Raw genomic sequence first — 24,038 nt, forward strand, 5'->3', positions numbered from 1 at the left:
TGTTAATCCCATATTGTGACATGCCTGTGTGCCCTATCTCTGATATCACTGTTAGCATTATCCCTGTACTATGACATCACTGTGTCTTAGTCCTGTACTGTCATGTCACTTTAGACATTATTCCCTTTCTATGACATTGCTGTGTACGTTATCCCTGTACATTGACGCCACTGTGTGTCTTAGACCTGTACTGTGACATCACTGTGTAAATTTTTCCCATTTTATGACATCACCCTTGTACTGTGACATCACTGTGTGCATCGGTCGTGTGCTTTAGTGAGACCAGCATAGTCATACATTTTTCATATTTTGTTCCATATTTTACTATGGGGCTTCAAGGCTACTTGTTATAGTTGGTGTGATAGTTTGCGCTGAGGTACGCTGCCAAAACTTCATGGAAAGTAGGATTACATGACTTCTGGAAACCTCTCCCATTTTTTTTTGAACATGAACTATGGAATCCCATGAGTGCCCCCGATTTTATAGGTTGCTGATTGCGAAAGACTATGGCCAAACCTAATTTACTGCTTTGTTTAGCCTTTTTTTTTTGTCAATCCCAACTATTCAATAGGGGATGTGGTAAAAGAGTACAACCCCGTAATTTTATTTTTATTAATTTCTACTCGGCCTCGCTGTACTCTGCTGGTGGGAGTCTTACCAGAAGGTTGCAGTCTATGGTTTATGGTTCCACATCTGCCCAGTGATGGATGTGTAGTTATTCAAGCAGTATAAACTGGTGGCCGATGATATTCCTGGAATTCCAGAGATTGCTGAGACCCAGCGTCTCTCTGACACATTCCCACTGGGCCGGGGTCATTGTGTGAGGGGGGAGCAGACCACAATAACGTAATATGGAGCCTTTCTTCGCCTTCTTCCTGCTCTTCACAGGACGCAATTGGAGAGTCACATTGTAGAGGTTATGAATCCCACCGGGCAATGCTTCGCCGGCCTGCGCTCCTCACACGTATGGGGTCAGTCATATGGACAAGCCGAGCGACGTCGAGAAGAAAAACATTAAAAAAAAAATATATATATTTAGATTGGAATAGGAAGCAATCCAGCGGGTGACGGCAGATGCACAGGAAATATCTGTATACAGTACACGTTTTCAGACTGGATGATGAAGTTGTCTACTTGCTCATGTGAACCGACCATTTACAATAACAACGGCGTTGAGTCTGAGCCATAAAGTAGCCGAGACTTCATACCGCTAATGTGTGCATAATGCTATAGTCAACCTGGGGGGTAGGGGGTGGGTAAATTTATGGATGAGCTGGATGTAGTTTTACTTTAAGAAGCCCAGATACTGTAACATTCATGCTTCATAAAAGTGGTCGATCCTCCTAGTGCACGAATAGCATGCTAGAGCTGCAGTGATAACTGACACACATCCAGAGCATTTGGATTATCTAATGTGAACTGCAATGTCTGCAATTAGTGGGTGCATCTGTCACCAGGGCAGGTAGGCTCTGTTTACACTAGCTCTAGCAGGTGCTTGCATAGCGCTGGCCCGATCCTGAAAATGAAGGGGCAGCACCACTGATTTAGGGGTACACCCTCTTCAGCAGTGCTCCCGGCCACCTGCTTTCCAGGCACGTGAATGCGGGCGGCTCCCTGCTCAGCCTTATACGTGATGTCTTAGGCTACTTTTACACTAGCGGCACGGACCTCCAGCAGGCTGTTCCGTCGGATGAACAGCCTGTCGTATCCGTCCTTCGGCTAGTGAACGTGTGCCCCCGGACTACCGCTCCGGCCCCATTGACTATAATGGGGGCGGGGCGGAGTTCCGGCGGAGGCACGGCGAGAGGCTGCCGGAATAAAACTACAACATGTCCGACATTTATTCCGGCAGCCTCTTGCCGTGCGCTGCCGCGCCTCCGCCCCGCCCCCATTATAGTCAATGGAGCAGGAGCGGTAGTCCGGGGGCACACGTTCACTAGCGGCAGGACGGATCCGACAGGCTATTCCATTGGGTGAACAACCTGTCGGATCCATCCTGCAGCTAGTGTGAAAGTAGCCTTATATGACAGTGAAGGGGACGCAGTGCTAAATCGGTGCTGTAGCCCCCTCATTTTCAGGATCAGCGGGGATTCCAGAAGTCGGGCCACCAACGATCACAAGCAATGACGTTTCTTAGCAATATGGCATCACGTTATAAGATGGGAATATTGCTTTAAATGTGAAAATTCTGTCTGCCTGCAGTAACCACTAGGGGGAGCTCACTACTTATATTGTTTATACAGTTGCTAGTAAAGATATATATATATATATATATATATATATAGCTCCTACTACTGATCGTTCCCAGGGACTTTTGTGTGAGACATGCACGCCTTGCCATTTGTCCGGGGTGTCAGTCAGTATTTTAGGAATCTCCTAGATATTCCAGCCGGGTGACAATCAAAACAAAAAAGGATGCTGCAGCATTGAATATAAATGTGGTAGATTCTCCCCATACGGTTCCCATGTAGCCACTTTTTTTTCCATGGTGATGAAATTGGGGAAGGTTCCCCTTCCCCCTTTACAGTATAACTGCTCCCTCCTTCCTTCCTTGCCTGCAGTTAGCACCCTCCGTCTCCCTCTCGCAGGCAGCAGAGGCCTCCTATGAGATTCCAGAGCAGAGTTCCTGACCTCTCATCCGGTCTGGGAGAAATGCCCTTTTAGAAATCAACGTTTCCGGTGTAAATCCACAGGGATTCGGCTCCTCAATTACCAAACTGCGGAATATTGCAAAATCTTATCAGTAGTTTGGAGAGAGCGTGGCGAATGCCTGTCTGGTCAGAGCTCGGACTTTCCTATTCGCTGCACAAAATCAAGTTAGTTTCTGCAATTACAGAGCATTTCGTCCAAAATAAAAAAATCACCAATATGGGCGCCATTAAGGGGGGGAGTTGGACGACGATGCGTGATGTTGATGTTGCAGTTGTGGGAATGATCGGCTTCAAAAAAAGTCATGCTTTTCCCGTGTATCTCAATTTATGCGCCACCTAAAGGGTGGATGTGAGGTTAGAAAAAATGCATTTCCCATAAACAGCGCCCCTCTCGGCAATGGACTGGATCTGGTATTGCAGCTCAGGCCCATTCATGTGAAAGGGGCTCACTGCTATACCCTATACAGTTGTTGGCGGGGAAACAATCCCTTTAAAGGGAACCATGAGCATGCACTTGTCTGCAGACAGCGGATTATAGAGCAGGAGGAGCTGAGCAGACCGATATATAGTTTTATGTGATAACATTGAGTTCAACTTTTAATGGGTTCATTTCAATCTCTGTTCTTTTTATGCTTAGGAGTCACGTGGGCGGAGCCACCCAGTGACTGACAGCTAATTCTGCATGACTGAGCATACAGGGAAGGCTGTCAATCACCGACGGGGCCGCCCACATGACTCCTGGACTTGTCCAGGACTAAAAAAACATGGCTGGTATTACAGCTCGGCCCTATTCACTTCAGTGGAGCTGAGCTGCAATACCAGAGGCAACCTGTGGACAGCTGTGGAGCTGTTTCTTTGGCGGGAAAAAACAGCCATGTTTTTGCAATCCTGGACAACCCCTTTAAATGAATAAACGACAAGCTACGCTGAATCTTTTCCCACATAACTCTACCTCTGTCTGCTCAGCTCCCCCTGCTGCCTGAAGACTGCACTGCGCTTTCACAGAGACGGGTTCCCTTCAAGTTGGCAAAAGTCACAGGACAAGACAAATGTGTCTGTTAGATACAGTTCCATAGCGTTGTCACAGTGCTGCCATGGTGCCAATTAGAGTGTCCCCATGATACAGTTCCATAGCATTACCACAGGGTTAGAGTGCCCGCATAACTAATACCAACCAGTTCCCTATTTCATTGTCATGCCAGGATGCTGGGAAAGCTGAGTTCCCACCCTTGTAGGTCCAGGAATGGTGGCCATATTGCCCATCTGAAGGTCTGGTCGTAATTTTCCCTTCCCACTGCTGCTCACGTAATTAGTAGAACATCATTATTTGCAGACTCACATGTACAGCAGATGTGCTTGGGTCGGAGCACAAGGGACTCAGATGCCTTCACGTTTTTTTTTTCTTCATGGGTTGTATAAAAGGGACATCTCTGCATTTGTCAGTGCTAGGTAATGGCCTGTAGGATCCTCCTCCACCACATTTATAATACGTTGTGTCCCATTTCTTCCCGAGGAGGGGATAGCAGGAGGTATGGGGCATTCTGCATATAAAAGAACAAAAACAGTCGTAGTTGTAAGAAAAGTTCTGAGACTGTGACTATGGGATGAGGCTACTGTTAATCAAAATGGCAGCTCAATGCCAAACAGCAGCTGTGAAAGCAAATAAGATTCTTCTTTAAAAGAGGAGTGAAAATGTTAGTCCTCTCACTTGTAAGGCTTTGGTTCTGGTCTTCACACTGGTCTTCACACTGGATGTAGAGACTAAAAAGAGTTCAAAGGCAGGCAAATAAGTTAAAGAGGTTGTCTTAGATTCTGATATAAATGAGCTGTCCTCAGGATTGAGGACCCGTCCTTAGATTGGTGGGGGACCCTTAACTGAACAACTATTTGAGGAGGCCGCGGCGGCACTCCTCACGGCACCATACATTGTAAAGCGGCTGTGCTTGGCATCGCCCCATTCACTTGAATAGGATTGAGCTGCACCTAGACCACATGACTGATGACCATGATGTCACTGACCTCGGAAGGATCGACAGTGATGTCAGCAGTTGGACTCCCACGATCAGATACTGATGACCTATGCTGAGGATAGCTTTAAACACTTGGACAAACCCCAGGTTTGGTTCACATAGTTGCTGTAGATTGCTGCAGATTTCAGGACAAAATGCGGCTGTCAGAATGATGCACGCCATTATGGAAACCCGACTGACTCCATAGCTGTCAACGCAGTCCGCCGAGTGCCGTTGGAGTCCATGACGTAAAGGATCTGGCGATTCACTTAATTATTTTTTTTCTGTGCCTAGACAGGAACAGAAAGATGGAAAATATGCTCTAAATCGGACGGGAGATTTATCTTTGTTTTCCCACAAGAGCATAAGCGCAACTCGACCTTCCTGGTATCTGAGGCAAAATCTGAAAGCCCCCCCCCCCCGAACTATTAAATCATCCCGTCATTTACAGAGGGATCTTTTGGGCCCCATCAGGCTCCAGGGCCCGAGTGCTACTGCAGCCTTTGCACCCCCTATAGTTACATCACTGCACGTTGGCTAGAAGTAGAGGGTGGCATTTTGCCTTTTTCTGGTTGAAAGAGTCAAGAATGAAATATCAGTCTGAAAAAAATCTGAAGCTCCAGCATTCAAGTTCACATTTATGACTGCAAACTGGAAGGAAACGGGGCAGAGGAGGCACAGGTACAAAATGTGACTTAGGAAAAACCAACGCAATATGGACAGATGAAACATTTTCTTATACAGTGTCCCTATAACCTAGACGCACATCATATTCAAGATGAGGATCACTGGTTTCTGCCTTTGTATTTGTATTTGCTTTTCCAGCTGCTGCCTGGCACTAAGAGCTGCTGCATAGCTTAGGCTAGTTCCACACCCCTTGGTAAAGCTATCCGGCAGGCTGTCCTGGCAGAAAAACAGCCTGCCAGAATACACCGTATCTGGCCTAGTTGGATACTGCCGTTCTAAGCCAGATGGTTTCCAGCTTAAACGCCTGGTTTTAGCCTGACAAGAACGCTGTGTTTTTTGTCTAACCAAATCCCTGCCGCATCCAATTATAGTCAATCGGTTCTGGTGGTGCATGGCCTTTTACCGCTGGGCCGGATAAGTTGAGCTCCGACAGGCTGTTCTGGCAGATAGCTTTACCGCAGAAGTAGTCCAAGATATAGCCCTAGATATGGAGGATCACTCAATGCCAGGCAGCAGCTGCAAAAGCCAATCCAATTTTAGATTGCAGATGTGGAACTAGCCTTACGTACCCAAATTTGTCTTGTTTACTGTTATCATTGCTGCATTCTATGTAATTCATACAAAAACAGAGCATTTAAAAGGGTTTTCCAAGATTTTTATACTGATGACTTTGGATAGGTCAACAGTATCTGATCAGTCGAGGTCCGATACCCGATCAGCTGTTTGAGAAGGCACTGGCGCTCCTGTGAGACTGCTCTCATTGAGTACTGCGCTGTACATTGTATAGTGGCCGTGCTTGGTATCGCGCTCAGCCTCATCATTCACTTCAGCGAGTTGCTCCTAGACCACCTGTGACGAATACCACACCTCGTGCCCAATTGACGTCAACTACGTCAAGCTCACGAGACGCGGTATGGTCACTGGTTATCAAGATGTGACGTTACGCCCTCCCGGAGGAGCAGGTAAGGTCAGCTTGGTACAGTTTACACCGACTCCTCATGTCCACACGAGCACAGAGAGGCAACAAGCTGAGGGAGCCTGGTCACTGCCGCAGTGAAACAGCACTTCCTCAGCCCGGGTATACTGCCACTAGCTTCTCGTTTGATATAAGCCCGGTCCACTAACGGGATTATATAGGGTGAGAAACCAACCCACGGTAGAGTATAACTAGGCCGAAACATGGACGTGGAGATTCGTGATCGAGATACAAGACAGCACAAGATTAAATTATATAGTTAATCGCCTTAAGGGCACAGTAGATAACACAATATACACAAAGAATATATACAGTGGTCTGAGGTTACAAATACAGGTAATATAGTACAAACAGGATTACACAGAGTACAAGTCAGTTACCAGATAGATGAATGTTCCTTTGGGTTATGATGGTGGAATAGTCCTTGGCTGCGGTCACGTGGGGGCAGTGATGTCAGCAGTTTCCAGGTCTCTCCAAACACATGGCACGATGTGACCCCCTTTCAGAGAAAGACCCGCCCGCTTGCTGGCACAAGCCTTTTAAACTGTAGCCGGCCCCTCCTCTTCCCGACTCTGGGAAGGTTCTACTCCCCTTCGTCTGGGATGGCAGTAAATGACCCACAAAACCGATTTGGGCTCATGGCTCCAGACCAGAATGTCGCAGGGAGGTGACTCTGGGACCAATGGATCCGCCTGGGTTCCGGCTACGAGTAGAGTCTAAGCATGATACAGTTATTGGGTTTCTATGGGGAGATATGTATATCTCCCTGGCACCCGATCTCCAACCTATGACCATGGGCATGTTCGTCTTTGCCCCAGGATCGCATAAATATATTTGACTTATGTCTGGGATGGACGGGCGACTCATAATTCCTTATGAACCGCCGATTCCATGATGTGTGGGGGGAAATGATAGATATGGGCAAGGGCTGAGACCCCCTACAGAGAGGTTTTCCTGTAGGATTAGCTGGCCTCCGTACTGGCTGGCTGAGGTGTGAATTCGTACGCATGTGGCCTCCTTGAAGCCAGAACCCCTGTGGAGTTCACTACCTCTGCTATCTGACAAGCAGATGGTTGGAGTGAGAACTTATTTTGCAGGTACACTAACAAAGGTGAATCAGATGAAAATCATGGCTGCCATTAAATAATGATTAATATTCCTCACACCATCTTAAAGATGAACATGTTGTCACTGGCCTAGAGAAAGCTGCAAGAAGGGCGCGTTGCTCACAGGAGCATCAGTGCCTTCTCAAATAGCTGATTGGCAGGGGTCCCAGGAGTCGCACCCCCACTGATCAGATACTGATGACCTATCCAAAGGATAAAACATTTGGAAAACCCCCTTAAATATAGCCATGTGAAGGAGGACCACCAGAATAAAGCAGAAGTAACTCATAAATCTCCCATATGATGGTGATGTCATCTGGACAGTTTGCTCTGCTTATCTTGGTCAGCCTATCTGTCTGATGAGCACGAGTTTAACAATCGCTGTCTAAAAAGGGAAATCTGCTCTGATGTTGGAATGTCTGCATTCAAGTATGGTTTGATAGATAAGAGCATGAGTCACCTGCTCCATCACATAGGTGCCATGTTTGCTGAATGTACCTATTCAGCTATGAAGAAATGGTCTGGGTTAAGCGTTGATGTGTCCTACGGGAGGAAGATGATCCAATCCTGATGGCTATATCATAAATTACAGTATTTTAGATTAGTAAAAACAGACTACGCGCTTTGGGAACGGCTCCGTTCCTACCGTACAGCCAAGTCTCGGTTTGCTGACTGGGATCTGTACAGGAGTATGACCGCTAATGCATCAGCTGTCGGCTAGACTACTTTAATATGAAGCAGTTCAAGTTCATAAAAAAAAAAAAAGACATCTGTGCTTGATGAAAAATGATGGTGGGTTCTGCTGAGGGGACTAGGCTAAAGTTCAATAGCACTGAGAGTGTGCTAGGCATTGATCCATAACTTGAAGCGGTTCTTAAAGCTCAAATTCAGTCCTGGCTTGGGTGAACCCCATTGTTACAGTTCAGGCAGCTGAGATATGGGGAGATGTTTGGGGTGATCCCTCGCTGTAGAGCTGCTTTACCTGTTCCCGAGACTGCCTGTGACATGGGGAGTACATGAAGTCACCTTAGATTGGAATCAAAAATTATTTTTGGATCCTTTTTAGACACTGTTTTGTTAGAGAAAGAGAATTTTTGGAGGCCACAGTAGTTCATAGGCAGGCAAGGGGACAGCTTAAGCTATGTGGTAGAAGGGCTGAGCGCAACTTTTATGTGGACAATTTTTGGCACCGCTTCGCCCCATGTCAATGGAGATGTGCTGCTGACAATCCTGAACATGTATGGGAATGATTGCGTTAACATGACGGTGATCGCTCCTTGTAAACGCAGCTAAACGAGCGCTGAATGACTTGTCATATCATCAATTTGGACTCAGAAAATCTGCCAGTGTAAATGGGCCCTTAGCATCTGATCCATGGAGGCCCCACCCCTGGGAACCCCACCACAATAACAGGGGTCCTGAGTCCCTCGATCCTCCTCAGTAAAGTCATGCAGTGAGGAGGAACAAGGGACTCGGGATTTCTGTCATTGTGATTGGTGGGATTCTCAGTGGTGGGATCTCCATGGATTTGGGGTTTGATGGTGCGGTGGTCAAGCGGGGGTGCTCTATAGAAAGTGTATGGGACTGACAGCAATAGCTGAGTACAGTGAACCTTCTCAAACCCCTCCTCACTGCTGTCATGCAGTGAGAAGGAACAGGGAAAACAGGACTCCTGTTCTCATGACCTGGTGGAGGTCCCAGCGATTACACAATTATCAGCTATCCTGTGGATAGGTGATAGATTTCACTTCTGGAAAAATTCCTTCAAGAAACAGTTATGAATACCTTTGGGGCAATTTTTTTATGATTGCATTTTACTAATTTTGGGCTAAAAATAACTTTTTTTAATTGGTCTTTATTAAAAAAATGTTCACCCATTTTTGAGTTACAAGGGTTCAAAAAAAATCAGTCTTTTTGCACAGTATCACTTCTCAGTCCCTGTCAGCTGATGTGACGCCTTATCTCTGAGCTCCTGAACTCAAAAACACTCATTCAAGCCATATTCTTTTAATTTGATAAGCCTAGCTATAATAAGTCTCAGAGACAAGGCGACGGAACTCATGAGCCATCAGGTGACGCAACTCAGGTCTGCAAAAGACAGATTTTTTAACCCTTGTAACTCAAAAATGGCTCAACATTTTGAAAAAATAACGATTAAAAAAAAAAATTTTTTAGCCTGATATGAGTAAAATGCAATCATAAGAAAATTGCCCAGAGGTGTCCATAACCTTACCAAGATGTGCTAGATATAATCTTTATCACTGGCTGAAGCCTTGAGAACCTCCCAGAGCATCAGTGACCATATTTAGGAGAAAAGGGCTTCATGGGGATTTCTATGCTCTAAGAAAAATCTTTTTCGAGCTACTGCTTAAATTTTTCAGAGTTATAACTTGAAGGTCATGGGTCCAATGCAAAGTCTGTACTGTGGCCCCTGTTAGGTTGTATGGTACGTGGGCTGTATATTTGTTTAGCCTGATCGCGTTGTCTATTATTATCGCATCATTGTGCAGTCATCGTCATATACCCATGTATATAGAACGGATGTCCTCTTAAGTGTTGGGGGGGGTATTTGCCCGAGTGGAGCCTAGGGGGGACCACAACCAATGCACCCCAATAGTTACGATACTCCCATTGCTTCACTCCTTTATTAGCTAAGATAGTACTGCTCCACCCGCATATCACCGGTATACGACGTTACACCGGACGGCGGTATACCGGCTGCACTTTAATGCAGTGTCTTCCATTCTCTCTCCGTACAGGATTATTTAGGCTGCATTATAGATTGTGGTCAACTCCCCCTTAAACCCGAGCAAGTCAGCACTTTATTCTGCAACATTGAAGACATCTATGAGTTTAACAGGTGAGTGGGGTAATTAACGCGGTGTAGGCTGGTTTTAGGTTTTCTTTTATCTTTAACGTCCATTAGGTCCAATTGATCAAAACGAAATACCGTCCCTGTTGCCTGCATTAGCCAATTGGGATGTGGCTTTGGTTGGGGGTCCAGGTGCTGAGATCACTAAATGAGCGGGCTGAAGCGGGCACTTGAGCCCTACCCCTTAATTTCTGTACGGCTTAGCTCTCCTTGGACCTCCACCGATCAAAGCTTTTGACATGTCTGAAATGATAGACAGCCTTGATAAAGGGCATACAGACAAAGCAGCTGCTATGGGGTCTGGTCCTGATTGGCCCCATGCCCTGTGGAAAACTGTACAGGACTCACTTCTCCAGAGGGTATACACAATAGATTGGCCGAACCCACCAATTTCAATGGAACCGACCAACCTTCTAACGTGTATAGGGGTCATCTGATTGTCCTTTCATAGCAGATGTCCAGGGAGAGAAGGATTTGGCAATTTTATTCGAACGGACCTAATCCGTGTGTTCTCAAGGGAGTATGCAAAGAGGTATCTCCCAAGGACAGAGAGCCATCTCGCTAGCGCCACCTTGTGGAAGTGGCTCCCTATGAGTCAAATTACGACTTTTTAACAAGCCTTGGGAGATAAGGGAAAATTGCCAGGCCAGATATCAGTGCATAGACAGTGGTTTTGGGGCGCTTGCCCCATCAGTACGGAGTAGGATTCTGGCTGGCACACAGCAGTGGTCTCTTTAATTTGAGCCAGTACCCTGCCTAAGTTGCATCCATGGCATCGCCAGCCAGAATCCTACTCCGTACTGATAAGGACAAGCACCCTGAAACAGCTGTCTATGGATGGATATTTGGTTTGTCTATTTTACCTTGTCATCTCCCAAGGCTAGTTGAAAAGTCGGACTTTGACTCTTTCACAAGGTGGCACTAGTGAGATGGTTCTCATCCCCTGCTTATTGTTTTCCCATAGAGCATTGCCATGAAGTCTCCATAAAGGGTTGGTCTCTTTAAAGGGGTTGTTTCATCTTAGACAATGGGTGCATATTGCTAGGATATGCTTCCATTGTCTTATAGGTGTGGGTCCCACTGCTGGGACCCGCACCTATATCGAGAATGGAGGCCCGAAAGTGGTGGAGGGCAAACTGCGCACGTTTTCTATGGGGCCACCGAAAATAGCCGAGCCCTGGCTCCGCTATTTTAGTCATACCCATATAAGTGAATGGGAGCGGTGGGCGCTTCCATTCACTTATATGGGAAGAGCGCTTGGTGGTGGCCGGACTGGAGTTCTCCAGCCACCACTTTGAGATATGCCCCCATTGTCTAAGATGAGACAACCCTTTTAAGGAGAGCCAGTACCCTGCCCAAGCTGTTCTCAAGGGAGATAGGTGTCTGGCAGCAAATCATTTACCCCTCTCTCTATTTAGAACACATGCATGCTCAGCATAGCCGTGTGTGCATGTGTATGGAGGGGTTGGAAAAAATTGCTGTCAATTCGGCTGATCTAAGGTATACCGCCACCTTTAGCAAACAAGAGGGTAAGGAACTGGTAGAAAGGTCATGGAAAGAAGCAAAGAAAAAACACACATCAGGCTTTTCTATCTCTGTCTTCTTCTCCGATCTAACACTGAATAGTCTCATCCATGAATGTGCACATGTAGCTGAGCTGAGTTTGTCGTTCTTCCTGAGCCTCGTAACTAATCGTCTGCTCTTTTACAGCGAGCTGCTTGAAGAGCTGGAGAACTGCACGTCTGCTCCCATGATTGCTGAGTGTTTTGTCATGAGGGTAAGATGCCCCCTGCTGGCAACATTAAGCATAGCAACCTCGCAACTTGGACAAATGAAAAATAAAATAAAAAATGATATAATAAGTATTTTGTAGAACAACTCAAACCCTACCGATGACCGGCGTAGGTTACCTTTCCTTGTGTGTTCCCCTATGGGAACAGTAATTGTCTTCTCATGAGTCATGCACCCCTATAGCCACGCAAAATAGCTCTCCTCTGGAAGGAAGAAACTCTCCAGTGCCCCCTACAGATGACTACCTTGTACTTTAGTCAGCAACCTCCAGCTGTGGTGCAACTGCAACTCCCAGCATGCTCCATTCACTCCTATGGGAGTTCTGTGAACAGCCAAGCAAGTGTGCATGCTGGGAGTCATAGTTTCACCACAGCTGGAGTGCCTCAGATGGCTGATCTTTGCTGTAGGTCAATGCCCGGACCTTGAAGCATGACTAGGGATATTACTGACGTGTCTCTGCTTTGGCTGATATCCCCAGGGATGCATCAAGGCTCAGAAATTGCCTTACAGTTCAGCTACCAATAGGTGGCACTGGAAAGACCGGTTTCTTCCTTCTAGAGGAGAGCTCATTCGCATACTTTTTAGCAGGAGCCTGGCCCGCTGGATCTCCACAAGGAGAACCAGGACGCCCTGAGAGCTCATGAAAGCGGTGGCAAATGTCTGATCCAGGACTGGTCTTTAGGAAGATGGGTTATGAATGCTGTGTGGAAATGAGGGTGTTTTGTGATTTATTAGGGATTGTGTATGTCTAACATTAGATGTACCCTTACAGTAGGGGGGCAGCATTTTTGCCGTTTCCAATTTCAGGAGATGAGGGGGTCATTTAATGAGAGGGTTAGAAGCAGAATTGACTGTGATCTTGCCTTTCTTCCGCAGAGTGAGGAGTTTGACATCTACACACTGTACTGTATGAACTACCCCAGGTAAGTATTATATGACTTATCGCCATCGAATGTCCATACAAGTATCGTGCTGTATATCTATAGCCGTCATTTTTAACCTACGACTCTCCAGCTGTTGTGAAACTACAACTCCCAGCAGGCAGCAGCACACTGCTTGAAGCCATACCTGCCAAACTGTCCTTGAATGTCTAAGAGACACCCATGGAAAAAAAAAGAGGACTTCTGGAAAACAAAATGGCAAATCTCAGATGAGCGCTGCCTTCTCTCTCCATGAGCTCCAACTGTATGAGGTCAATAGAGGAAGCCCAGGTGCCCATACGTGCTGTGGAGGAGAGTGACGTGTCCCAAAAGGGATGGACCTTACTGGGAACTGGTGGGGCCTAGGACAAGGGTGTGTGTCCATACCGAGAAGTTTAGGCAGTGCCACACACACCCTTCGCTCCGCACCACTCCATACCTTCAGGGTTGTGGATCCATTCAAGTCAATAGGCTGTTTGCAGTCCACAATATGGGCACGGGGCACACGCCCTCGTGTGTATGAACCCTTATACCTATGACACCGGCTGACCTGTTACATGTGCGCTTGGCGGCTGAAGACATCTGTGTTGGCCCCATGTTCATATGTGCCCACATTGCTGAGAAAAAGTTTTAATATATGCAAATGAGCCTCTAGGAGCAACAGGGGCGTTACCATTACACCTAGAGCCTCAGCTCTCTCTGCATTTACTTTATATTGTAGCATTGTACAACTCCCAGCATGCCCCGACACATGGAGGGTACAAGCTGAACTCCTCCACTCCATTTGTGGGATGCATGTTTTGTAAATTATTGGCTACAGTCATCCATGTAGATATATGTCCTATTTTACAGTATGTTTGCATGCAGACAGGACACCCCAGATAGGGCACATGTGTAGCATAGTGTAGTTCCTCTGCTTGTTTGAGGATCCCTTTAGGTCATAATTTCTTACCATCACAGTCTTCTCCTCCTCCGCAGCTCCGTGTCTGTCCTACGTGAATGCATGAAAAATGAGGAACTTGTGCAGTTCTTCAGGGAGCGTCAAGCTGTGTTATCTCACTCCCTGCCTCTGGAGACGTATCTTCTGAAACCCGTCCAGCGTATTATGAAGTACCACCTTCTCCTACAGGTAAGACACACGCTCAGTATCTTAAGCGCAATCTAATGGTTACCACATGATGTTCCATCTATAAATCTGCTGTGGATTACATTGCAGGAGTTGGCTAAGCACTTTGATAAAAATGTTCCTGGGTACGAGGTGATGGAGGAGGCCATTATCACTATGACGGCTGTGGCCTGGTACATCAACGACATGAAGAGGAAGCAGGAACACGCTGTCAGGCTCCAGGTAGGCTGCCCACTACGGTTAGGGAATGGTACCCCTGGTGTGAAGGTGGCCATAGTCCTACACTGACGGACAGCTTTCTCTCTTGACTTCCCCATATGGCTTTTGGTTCAAGGAGCTGGGGAAAGAGATAAGTGGCTGCCCGATATCTCTGGTGCCACTGAACGTGGAGAAAATGATAGGATGGAATGAAAACAGAACTGCCCAATGTTCCTTGTCTTAAAGGGGTTGTCTCCACAGCAGATGGCATTTCTCATGTAGAAAAAGTTAATACAAGGCGCTTACTAATGTATTGTGATTGTTAATATTGCCTCCTTTACTGGCTGGATTCATTTTTCCATCACATTATACACAGCTCATTTCCAGGGGTTATGACCACCCTGCAATCCAGAAGCAGTGGTCGTGCTTGCACCCTATATACACCTATGTGCACTCCCACATTCCTGGCCACCAGAGAGGTTGGCACTTTTTCCAACACTGATGGATTGCAGGGTGGTCATAACCCCTGGATAGAAGCAGTGTATCGGATGTAATGGAAAAATAAATTAAGCCAGAAAAGGAGGCAATATGGACAATCACAATACATTACAAGGTGCCTTGTATTAACTTTTTCTACATGATAAATGCCATTTGCTGAAGTGAGACAACCCCTTTAAGCAGTCTTCATATACAGGAGATTGCCGGTGGATTTCAGTGAAAATGACACAATATCTCATGCCTGTGACCATGGGATGAGTTTACCACCATGTCACAGATAGACTCCATACCAATGAACACTGCTTATTCTACTTCTCTTCATTCACCACCATGGTACTCACCTTCAATGGGTCATTGCTTTATCTTTAGGAAATCCAGAGCAAGCTGGTAAATTGGCAAGGTCCAGACTTGAGTGGGTTCGGGGAGCTCATCTTGGAAGGGACATTTCGTCTTCAACGTGTCAAGAAAGAAAGAGCTTTCTTCTTGTTTAGCAAAATGCTGCTCATCACCAAGAAGAGGATGGATCTGTTCATATACAAAATGCATATCTTTGTAAGTCCTTCTGTCCTCATGTTCTTGCAGTCTTATCTATCTACAGACTTGCCTTTGATTAGAAATATGACAATACCCACCCAACAATCCTAGGTCAACCACCCCACTAGGACCACATATCATCATGATTTATAGTAAAGCACAGAGGAACACAATGTGTGCAGCTCAGTGGGTCAACAGTGATATTTGACGCCATCTTTTGTGTCCTCTGACTTCAGAAGTTATTGGGACTTTGCAGCATCAGGCAACCATAGCAAAACATTTCTACTGACATCACATGGCACTTGTGGTAGATCTAGCTCAAACCCTACGGGTATGGCCACACAGTCAGGTTCCTGATACACTTTTGGAAGCCAAAATTAGGAGTGGACCATGAAAGGCATGAAAGGAGAAACAAGTCTAAAGGACAGATATGATTTCTCCTCTTTTTTGAATTCACTCCTGGTTTTAGCTTCCAAAACTGCAACAAGAAACCTGACTGTGTGGCCGTACCATAATCCAATCACACATAGCATTAAAACCACTGACAGGTGAAGTGAATAACACTTGTAACAAGGTGGGTTATATCAGACAGCAAAGTGAAGCGGTAGTTCTTGAAGGTGCAGAAATAAAATGGGCAAGCATTAGGATCTGAGCGACAAATCCAAGACGACTGGGTGAGAGCATCTCGAAAACGTCAGGTCTTCTGGAGTGTTCCTGGTAGCTAGTGGTTACTACCTACCAAAAGTGTTCCAAGGAAGGACAACCAGTGAACCAGCAACAGGGTCATGGGTGATCAATACTCACTAACGTGTGGAGGGAGTAAAGGCTAGCCTGTCTGGTCTGATCCCACAGAAGACCTACAGTAGCACAAATCGCTGAAAAAGTTAATGCTGGACACCTTCAGAGATCTTGTGGAGTCCAAGTTTCAATGGTAGTGGGGGACCTGCACAATATTTTAATGTTATGGCTGACTGGTGTATAACTACATTCATCTGAACCATTATATTATCCAGAGTATATTGGAGACCCCCGTCTAATAACCAGACTGGAGGTCCACTACAAACAAACGTTTGTTCTAGAAGACCTGGCACTTCCATGTATTATACATACCAAGAATCACAAAGGAACTTTTCAGGTGCTGAGGGAGAGGTTTACTGGGAAAGCAGCTAAATATATAATCAGCTCTACTGAAGGGAACTTTATTGACAGTGTTCTCCATAGTGGACCCCCCCCCCCTCCTCCCTTACATCCTCAGCAATCATATAAGAAAACCAATTGTATCATTGCACATACAGTCCTGAGGTCCTCTCCTCCACTGTGAAATGATAGCCTTGCCTTATGTCGTCTTCCACCACGTCTGCTCCTCCAAAACTTGGAGAACACTACTCTACAATCACATCCCTGCGCTCATGCTATTGCAATGTCCTTCTAAGAAAATCAACAGGTCTCCATTTGCTTTCTCCTTCAGTGCTGCAGCTTGGCCTTGACTGAGCATCTGAAGGACAGCCTGAGCTTCCGAGTATCAGACCTCACCATTCCTAAGCACCAGCAGGTTATCCAGGTAAGACCTTGACTTGAGAACTTCTTCGTCATCTCAAAATACTGGTTAAAGGGTATACACCTTTCCAACGAAGCACGTAAAGACCGGGGGGAATTAAATGGTGAAAGAATGGTGCTCAGGTGGAACACCATATTTATCACTTTCACACTGTGCAACTTATTAGGTTAGAGTCACACGGCCGCTTGACAGGTGTTTTTAGAACCAATCACAGTCTATGGAGCCAGTCACATGGAAGAACATGTGCTATTTTTGCCCATTTTTCATGAAATCAATGGGCCCGTTTATAACGACGGTATACACAGGAGTGCACCCATGTAATAAACATGTTTAAGTGCCTTCCAGGGCTTAATAAAACAAAAATATTCTCCTCTCACCTGAATGCGCTGACGCTCGCTCTGCAATGGAGGGAACTATAAAAGACTTTATCATGCACCTGTGTGACTGCCCCCTTCTGGTTGTGCACAAGTCTGAGTTACTTCTCTCTTCTTTAGGCCAGGAATCAGGAGGAGAAACGTCTCTGGATTTATCACATAAAGCGACTTATTGTGGAAAACCACCCTGCGTCCATTCCTCAAAAGGTAAAATAGGCTTGCTACAGCCAGAACTCGCCAACTGGCATTAGTCCGGTCGACCACTATTTCTCCTGACCCCCCCATTCCTCCCATAACACATGTGCACTTGGCTGAACATGCATGTATCCTCAATAGCTCTTGGAAACAGAACTGTCTGGCATGTTGAAGGGGGAGAAGTCGGGAGGCCCTCATAGATGTATGCCCAGTTTCACGGGATTCGTCTGCAGCAGTGACGTCACATCGACAACATGTGACCACTGCATCCAATCACTGGGCATCTGCAGCCGCCCTCTATTCATTTCTATGGGACTGCCGAAAAGAGCCAAACACTGGTTCGGCTATCTCTGGCAGTCCCACAGAAGTGAATGGAGTGGTGTTGCGCTCTCCTTCACTTTTGGGGGCCTGTTCTGGAGACAGGTCCAGGTCCCAGAGGTGGGACCTGTACCTAACTGACATTGGTGGCACATCCTAGTGATATGCCATCAAAGTCGGAGATGACACAACACCTTGTAAGACTTGCCCTTATCTCTAATGACTCCAGTTAAAGGGGTTGTGCAAGTTTAGAACAACCTGCCGCTCCATTCCTACACTGCACCACCATTGTCTAACGGTCGGACCCCCACTGACCAGATACTTATACCCTATATTAAAAACTTGGCACAACCCCTTTTAAGGAGGAACAGGGCTATTATTTTCAGGATATGATGTTGTGCTGGCTGAAAAATGCTGTAGGACATTTTTTTTTTACTCTTTACTTTCTTGGTTGGTCACTTTTGAGACATGAGTGCCTACTGCAAATAAATATCCACTTAGTATAACATTTCCTAAATTCATAAAAAAATATACATTGTACTTGTAATGACCTGCTGTACATCGGGAGGGGATGGACATTATTTTTAGTAAAGTTTTTTGTGAACTTGAATTCTGAATACATTATTACTTTATTTTTTAGGCAAAACAAGTTCTGCTTGAAAACACATTCCAAAGTAAGTTGTGTTGAAGGGTAACGAAAGGACTACTACACTCAGTGTCCATATACTACCTGAGAAGGCCCTTGTTATTTTTCGGCATTAAAGGGGTTGTCCGGGTTCAGCTCTGATATATTTTCACCCAGGCAGCCCTGTGATATTAGCATCGGGGCATTTTATGCTCTAATGCTCTCCCTTGCCCTGCACAGGATCGCGCAGGGCAAAGGCTCTTTTATTTACAGTAACACACTGCCGGGCGGAGGCTTCTGCCCGGCAGTGTGTTCGGTGACGTCACCGGCTCTGATGGGCTGGCTTTAGCGCTGCCCTAGCTGTTTTATAGGCTAGGGCAGCGCTAAAGCCCGCCCATCAGTGCTGGTAACGTCACTGGGCTCACTGCTGGGCGGAAGCCTCCGCCTGGCAGCCCTAAGGAGAGCCAGGTACGTCACCGGATCTCCTAAAAATGCCTTTGCCCTGAACGATTCAGAGCAGGGCAAAGGAGAGCAGCGGAGCATTAAATGCTCTGATGATCATGTCAGGGCGGCTGCCTGGGTGAAAATATCGGTATGTCTGGGTTCAGCTCTGAACCCGGACAACCTCTTTAATCTGTAAGTTTACTGTCTCTTTAAGAGAATGTGTTTTTTTTTTAACCCTTTACATTTTTGATTGCTTAAGCTTAGAAACAGCATGGCTGCCTACTGACAATAAACATATTATGAGCATAAAGTTAAAATACATAAAGAAATAAAAGGGGTTGGTCACTTTTCTGCGCACCTTAGCTCTTTCCCTGTCACAGCTCAGGGGCATGTCCTTTCTCAGGGGGTGTGTACGCTCTGTTACAGCTCACACCGTGTCACAGCTCAGGGGCGTGTCCTTTATCAGGGGGCGTGTCTGTTCTGCTACAGCTCAGGGGCATGTCCTTTCTCAGAGGGTGTGTCCTTGCTCCTGCAGCTCTCTCCCTGTCATGGTCACAGCTTCTAACAGTAGATCCAGCTGGTGGCAGTTGAAGGATGGAACTGAGCATGTGCGACCCCCTCAGAAATATCAGTAAGGTGGACAGAGAAATAAGGAAAAGAACAAACAGCTGGTGGCGCTATACAGATAGATTTCAGTGAGTAGCTCAGTGGCTCTACTAAATTGTTAATTACACGCAATTACAAAAGTATTCAGATCCAGGTGCTGGTTTGAAAACTTTATTTAAAACTTTAATAATATATAATTATTTATAAAACTTTATTTTATTTTTTTATATTTTTCATGGGACAACCCCTTTCATTTTGTGCAATTAGTAATTTTGCTAATTTTTTCCTTGCCACAGACTCTACGGATATGCTAGTTTCTTCCGACAGCCCAAAATCTCCCTGGATGGAGGATTTGTGGACATTTCCCCGTAACCGGAGACAATCTGGTAAGGACTCTGTGTTCACGGTACCAGAGTACCATGCAGAGTTAAAAAGGACTTCAAAAATATGTGTTGCTCTTTTGTGATTAGTTCCGAATTAGCTTTTACTTTAGATGCGTTGGAGCAATACAAAATGGTCGAAGTATTCTACACTCCCTTTACTTGTAAAGCAGTGGGCTGATACATCCCAAGTGACAGGTTTGATGTTTCTACCATTTCTGGCCGCAAATCTGTAAAATTTAGACCTTTCACATTCTTGCAGGTGGCTACAGTTGCAAAATCAATGTTTTTTTGCTTAGGCGTTGTGATTTTTTAGTAACAGAGACAAAACCACAAAGAGTCAGGTCATCGCCTCGGGAGTGGCATCAGAAGAATTCTTATTTCCAGCCAACAGCTCCTTAATTTAGAAAGATATGTGTGAAAAAGCATTATAAATCATGCAGCAAACATGGACTGTCAGGCAACCTGCATCCCTGGAGTCAAACACTCTAATGATTAAGGGGGGGTTGTCGGAAAATAGAAAAAAAAAAAGGGCAAATTTTTATGCTGAAACAGCTCTTGTCTGTGTCTGGTACTGCAGCTCCCCTACACTAATGCGAACGGGGCTGAGATGCAATACCGGTTACAGCCCATGGCAAAGGAGTATTCTGATTCTGGAAAAAAGTAAATCCAGATTTCGGCATCATAAACAAGCAATACATCCTGAAATACCCAAAACCATACTTGCCAAAACTACAATACATATCATCAAGCTGTGGATTCAGTTATTGTCTGTGGGAGAAAGGATCTAATGGTACCCTGTTAGAATTAGAGCAAGTCTCTGATCCTCTTGGTTTCATCTTGCATTACTAATCTAAAGGGGTTTTCGGGAGTAGAATATTGATGACCTATCCTCAGGACTTTTTCCAGGGCGTGCCATAGGAAAGGCCATAGGTTCGCCATCACTGTCATAGACCATCTTTGCTGACATGGGGAAAAAAAACAAGAATATCAGAATTATATAAATTAAGTGTAATCAGTGTGTAAATGAAAAGTTTCTGAATGGAAATTGACCTGCGCTGAGGATTTCAAAATCAGCAGCAAGTCAATGAAGTTTGCGGTTTTAGCTGCTGATTTCACCCCTTTTAAAATCCGAACGAAAAACGTTCATCTAATAAACCTTATCTTTAAGTTTAAAGTACTAAGATGTCATAAACACTTATTTAAGCCACATTCTTAGTAGTAACATAAGAACTGAGCTATAATGAGTGTTTCTAATGTCAGAGAGCAGAGATAAGGAGCCTGTCAGTTCCCCAACTGACGGAAAAGAGAGAAAATCCAGAGACTGCTAGTACAGCATCTCAGCTCTGTACAGAAAAAAGGGCTCCATATTTTTAATAAAGACCAATAGAAAAAATAATTTTTAGCTCAAAATGAGTATAATGCAATAATAAAAGAAAATTGCCTACAAAGTTGTACATAGCCTTTAAACACAGGTGCTGACTGTGTTGCAGAAATTTCTGTGCATATCGATACCAAAAAGCAAGTGTTACTTGCAGGTTTTAGTGCGGATTTGAAGCAGATATCACCCTTGCATCGCAAAGGGGGAAATCCACACAAAAGAACCGCACAAAGAACTGAAATGCTGAGGATTTCTAAAGCAGCACGGTAGGTCAGATTGCGCACAGAAGGAAAAAGCAAAGTGTATATGAGAATTGTCTAATCTCATACACTTTGCTTTGTAAGAAGGAACAAGCAATCATCGTGGATGATAGGTATGTGTCACAGAGGTTCCTGGCCTCGGTGGAGTAAGAGACAGTTTTCATGTGTCAGCAGCAGTTGCTGTGTAGCACCTTGCTATCTAGTATGGCTGTAAATGGCTGATCCGGGACGGCTTTTACTGGGAGTAGTCGAAGTGCTGGGTGGGTGACTACTCCCCACGGTCCAGGCCAGGTTTTGACAGGCCTATTAAAAAACAGCCAGCGGTGTCAGGTGGGTGGATTACTCCTCTCTGACACTGGAGCTGTGTGAAAGTCTGCTGAGATCTGAGGCCTGTGTGTGGGCTGAAAACTGAAGACAGTGTGTCGGGCGAGCAGGCCGCCTAAAGCCTGCAGGTGGACTTTCTGAGGCTGAGCATTCAGCCGGGTGTGAATTAAACACCCAGGATCAAAGGTGAATGTTTTTCTGTATGAACTGTTTTGGATGTGAACTAACGCCAATACTGAAAATGGACTGTCATACCGTGAACCTGCAGCTAGTGTGAATAAACACTGCAGTTTTTGAGTTACAGTCTACCAGAGTCCCCACAGATGGTACTGTATTACGCTGTTGACGAGAATCCTCATTGTGTGCAGGCAGCCTTAAGCAGCCCATACGTGGATGTCACTTGGATGATCAGTCATTGCTTGGCCAACTATACCATACACATATCAAAGAATATAGCAAAAGCCTAAAAAAAAATCCAACCTGACCACACAAGCAGATAAATTGTCTGTTCTGAAAAAGAAGTACATACCGACATGGAAAAGACCCTGTGACTCCTCTACTTCTCAGCAAATCGCACTGCAGACCATAGGTGGTCATACATATTGAATTTTTCCTTGCAGAACCTCCTCATTACATGTGCAGTCCAGGAAAGAGCAAGAAGTCATTCACACTCCAAAGTCTAAGCTCCAGCTCTCCGCACCGCCGTGGACGCAGGCTTTCTGGTAAGAGTCATAGAGGGAACATTCATGCATTTCACATGAAGTACATTCTTTTTGAATAATTCTTATGCACTAGCTGGGGGAAAAAAAGCATATTCACCTGCAGCGAGCTGCTCAGTTCTGGCTCCGCGGCTCTCTTCTTCGGTCTTCTGGTCTCCATCTGTAAACTTCCTGATGGATGGGGTCATCGGAGCCGCTGCAATCAATGAGTGGCCTCAGGGTAACAGGTCCCTGACTGCTGGGTCGTATCACCTCTGACGTCAGTTCCTGGCTGCAGTGGCACATATGAGCCCGTCCATCGGGAAGTTTATAGCCAGGGACCCAGAAGAGAGCAGAGGAGAGGTAAGATGCAGGAAAGGAAGCAGGTGAGTATGCTTTTTACAACAGCATCTTTTTTTGGCCTTATGTACTATGTTACTATGTAACAGGTACAGCAGTCTGGGCTTCAAATTTAAAAATCTGAAAAAAACACTTTAAGATCCAGAAAATTATTGTTACTAGTTGTAATATTTCTGTTTATCTCCCATAGAGCCCGCCAAAGAGATCCAAGCAGCATTTGAACAAAGTGGTGAGTAATGTCACTTTTTATTGAGCAAACTACTGCATGCTTCTCTTATGTATAATGCCTCCAATTATTCTTCAAAGATTATGTACATCTTTGGGGGCATTTTTTTGTGATGGTATTCTACCCATTTTGGGCCCCCAATTTTTCTTCAATTGGTCTTTATTCAACATGTTCAGCAGTTTCTGAAACACAGGGGTTAAAAATCAGTCTGTTTGCAAGTTTTCTTTGAATCCTGTCATCTGATGGCTCATATGTATCTCTGATCTCCATAAATAATAATTATTATTTTTTTTTTTTTACTGTTTTTATTAAGTTTTCAAATATTTAAAGAATAAACATACAAACAAAGGCAGTGTCGCACTGCTACCATTGGTATCCATTCTTACAAGTGCAAAGTAATTTACCAGTTGTAGTGTCCATGAACATACAGAGGCTGACAAAAACCCAACTAAGCTGTCAGTATTAGCCGTCCGCCTCCGTGGGATACAATAGCCGCCATCCCCGAGTGAGCCTTAATATTATAGACTGATATGATCCCCAATGGGCTCCCGGGGTAGATGCCCTGATATTGTCTCATTCCTATTGTACCCTGTAGTAGTGAATTAGAGAACGACACAGACAAATAAAGAAAAGACTAGAACAAAAACGGAGATGCTCGGGACTGTTTGGGCTCAATGATCCCCCCCCCACCCCCCAATCAGGATAGTAGAACCGGTTCTTCGCCAGCTGTCATCTGTTGCAGAAACCATGTGGTCCCCGAAAAGCATTCGTGTATGGCCTTACGGATATGTAACGGCAGTATATTAATAAAGCTTTCCCACACCTGAAAGAAATGTTCTACTTTTTTGGTGTGACGCCTCCACCCAGTCCATGCGCATGATATAAGATAGTTTCTCCAAGAATAATTTAAAAGGGGGAATT

General features: G+C 45.3%; 1 protein-coding gene and 1 long non-coding RNA gene across 3 annotated transcripts in view; one reads left to right on the top strand and one right to left on the bottom strand.

Annotated features, from left to right (window-relative positions):
* The window catches only part of PLEKHG2 (pleckstrin homology and RhoGEF domain containing G2), a 78,548-nt gene that overhangs the window by 35,262 nt on the left and 19,248 nt on the right, over positions 1-24,038 (top strand). For both annotated transcript variants that reach the window (XM_044269100.1, XM_044269101.1), the window contains exons 5-16: positions 10,189-10,289; positions 12,012-12,078; positions 12,969-13,015; positions 13,991-14,141; positions 14,229-14,360; positions 15,204-15,386; positions 16,837-16,929; positions 17,421-17,507; positions 18,454-18,487; positions 19,785-19,874; positions 22,454-22,555; positions 23,082-23,120. In XM_044269100.1, the coding sequence (XP_044125035.1) occupies positions 10,189-10,289; positions 12,012-12,078; positions 12,969-13,015; positions 13,991-14,141; positions 14,229-14,360; positions 15,204-15,386; positions 16,837-16,929; positions 17,421-17,507; positions 18,454-18,487; positions 19,785-19,874; positions 22,454-22,555; positions 23,082-23,120 (1,126 nt within the window). The remainder of the gene's footprint in view (positions 1-10,188; positions 10,290-12,011; positions 12,079-12,968; positions 13,016-13,990; positions 14,142-14,228; positions 14,361-15,203; positions 15,387-16,836; positions 16,930-17,420; positions 17,508-18,453; positions 18,488-19,784; positions 19,875-22,453; positions 22,556-23,081; positions 23,121-24,038) is intronic.
* Positions 15,242-24,038, bottom strand: part of LOC122919910 — a 31,472-nt gene continuing 22,675 nt past the window's right edge. Inside the window, exon 3 of the long non-coding RNA XR_006386837.1 lies at positions 15,242-15,359. This is a non-coding gene — a long non-coding RNA (uncharacterized LOC122919910). The remainder of the gene's footprint in view (positions 15,360-24,038) is intronic.

Source organism: Bufo gargarizans, chromosome 9, assembly GCF_014858855.1.
Source record: "Bufo gargarizans isolate SCDJY-AF-19 chromosome 9, ASM1485885v1, whole genome shotgun sequence".
Taxonomy (NCBI): domain Eukaryota; kingdom Metazoa; phylum Chordata; class Amphibia; order Anura; family Bufonidae; genus Bufo; species Bufo gargarizans.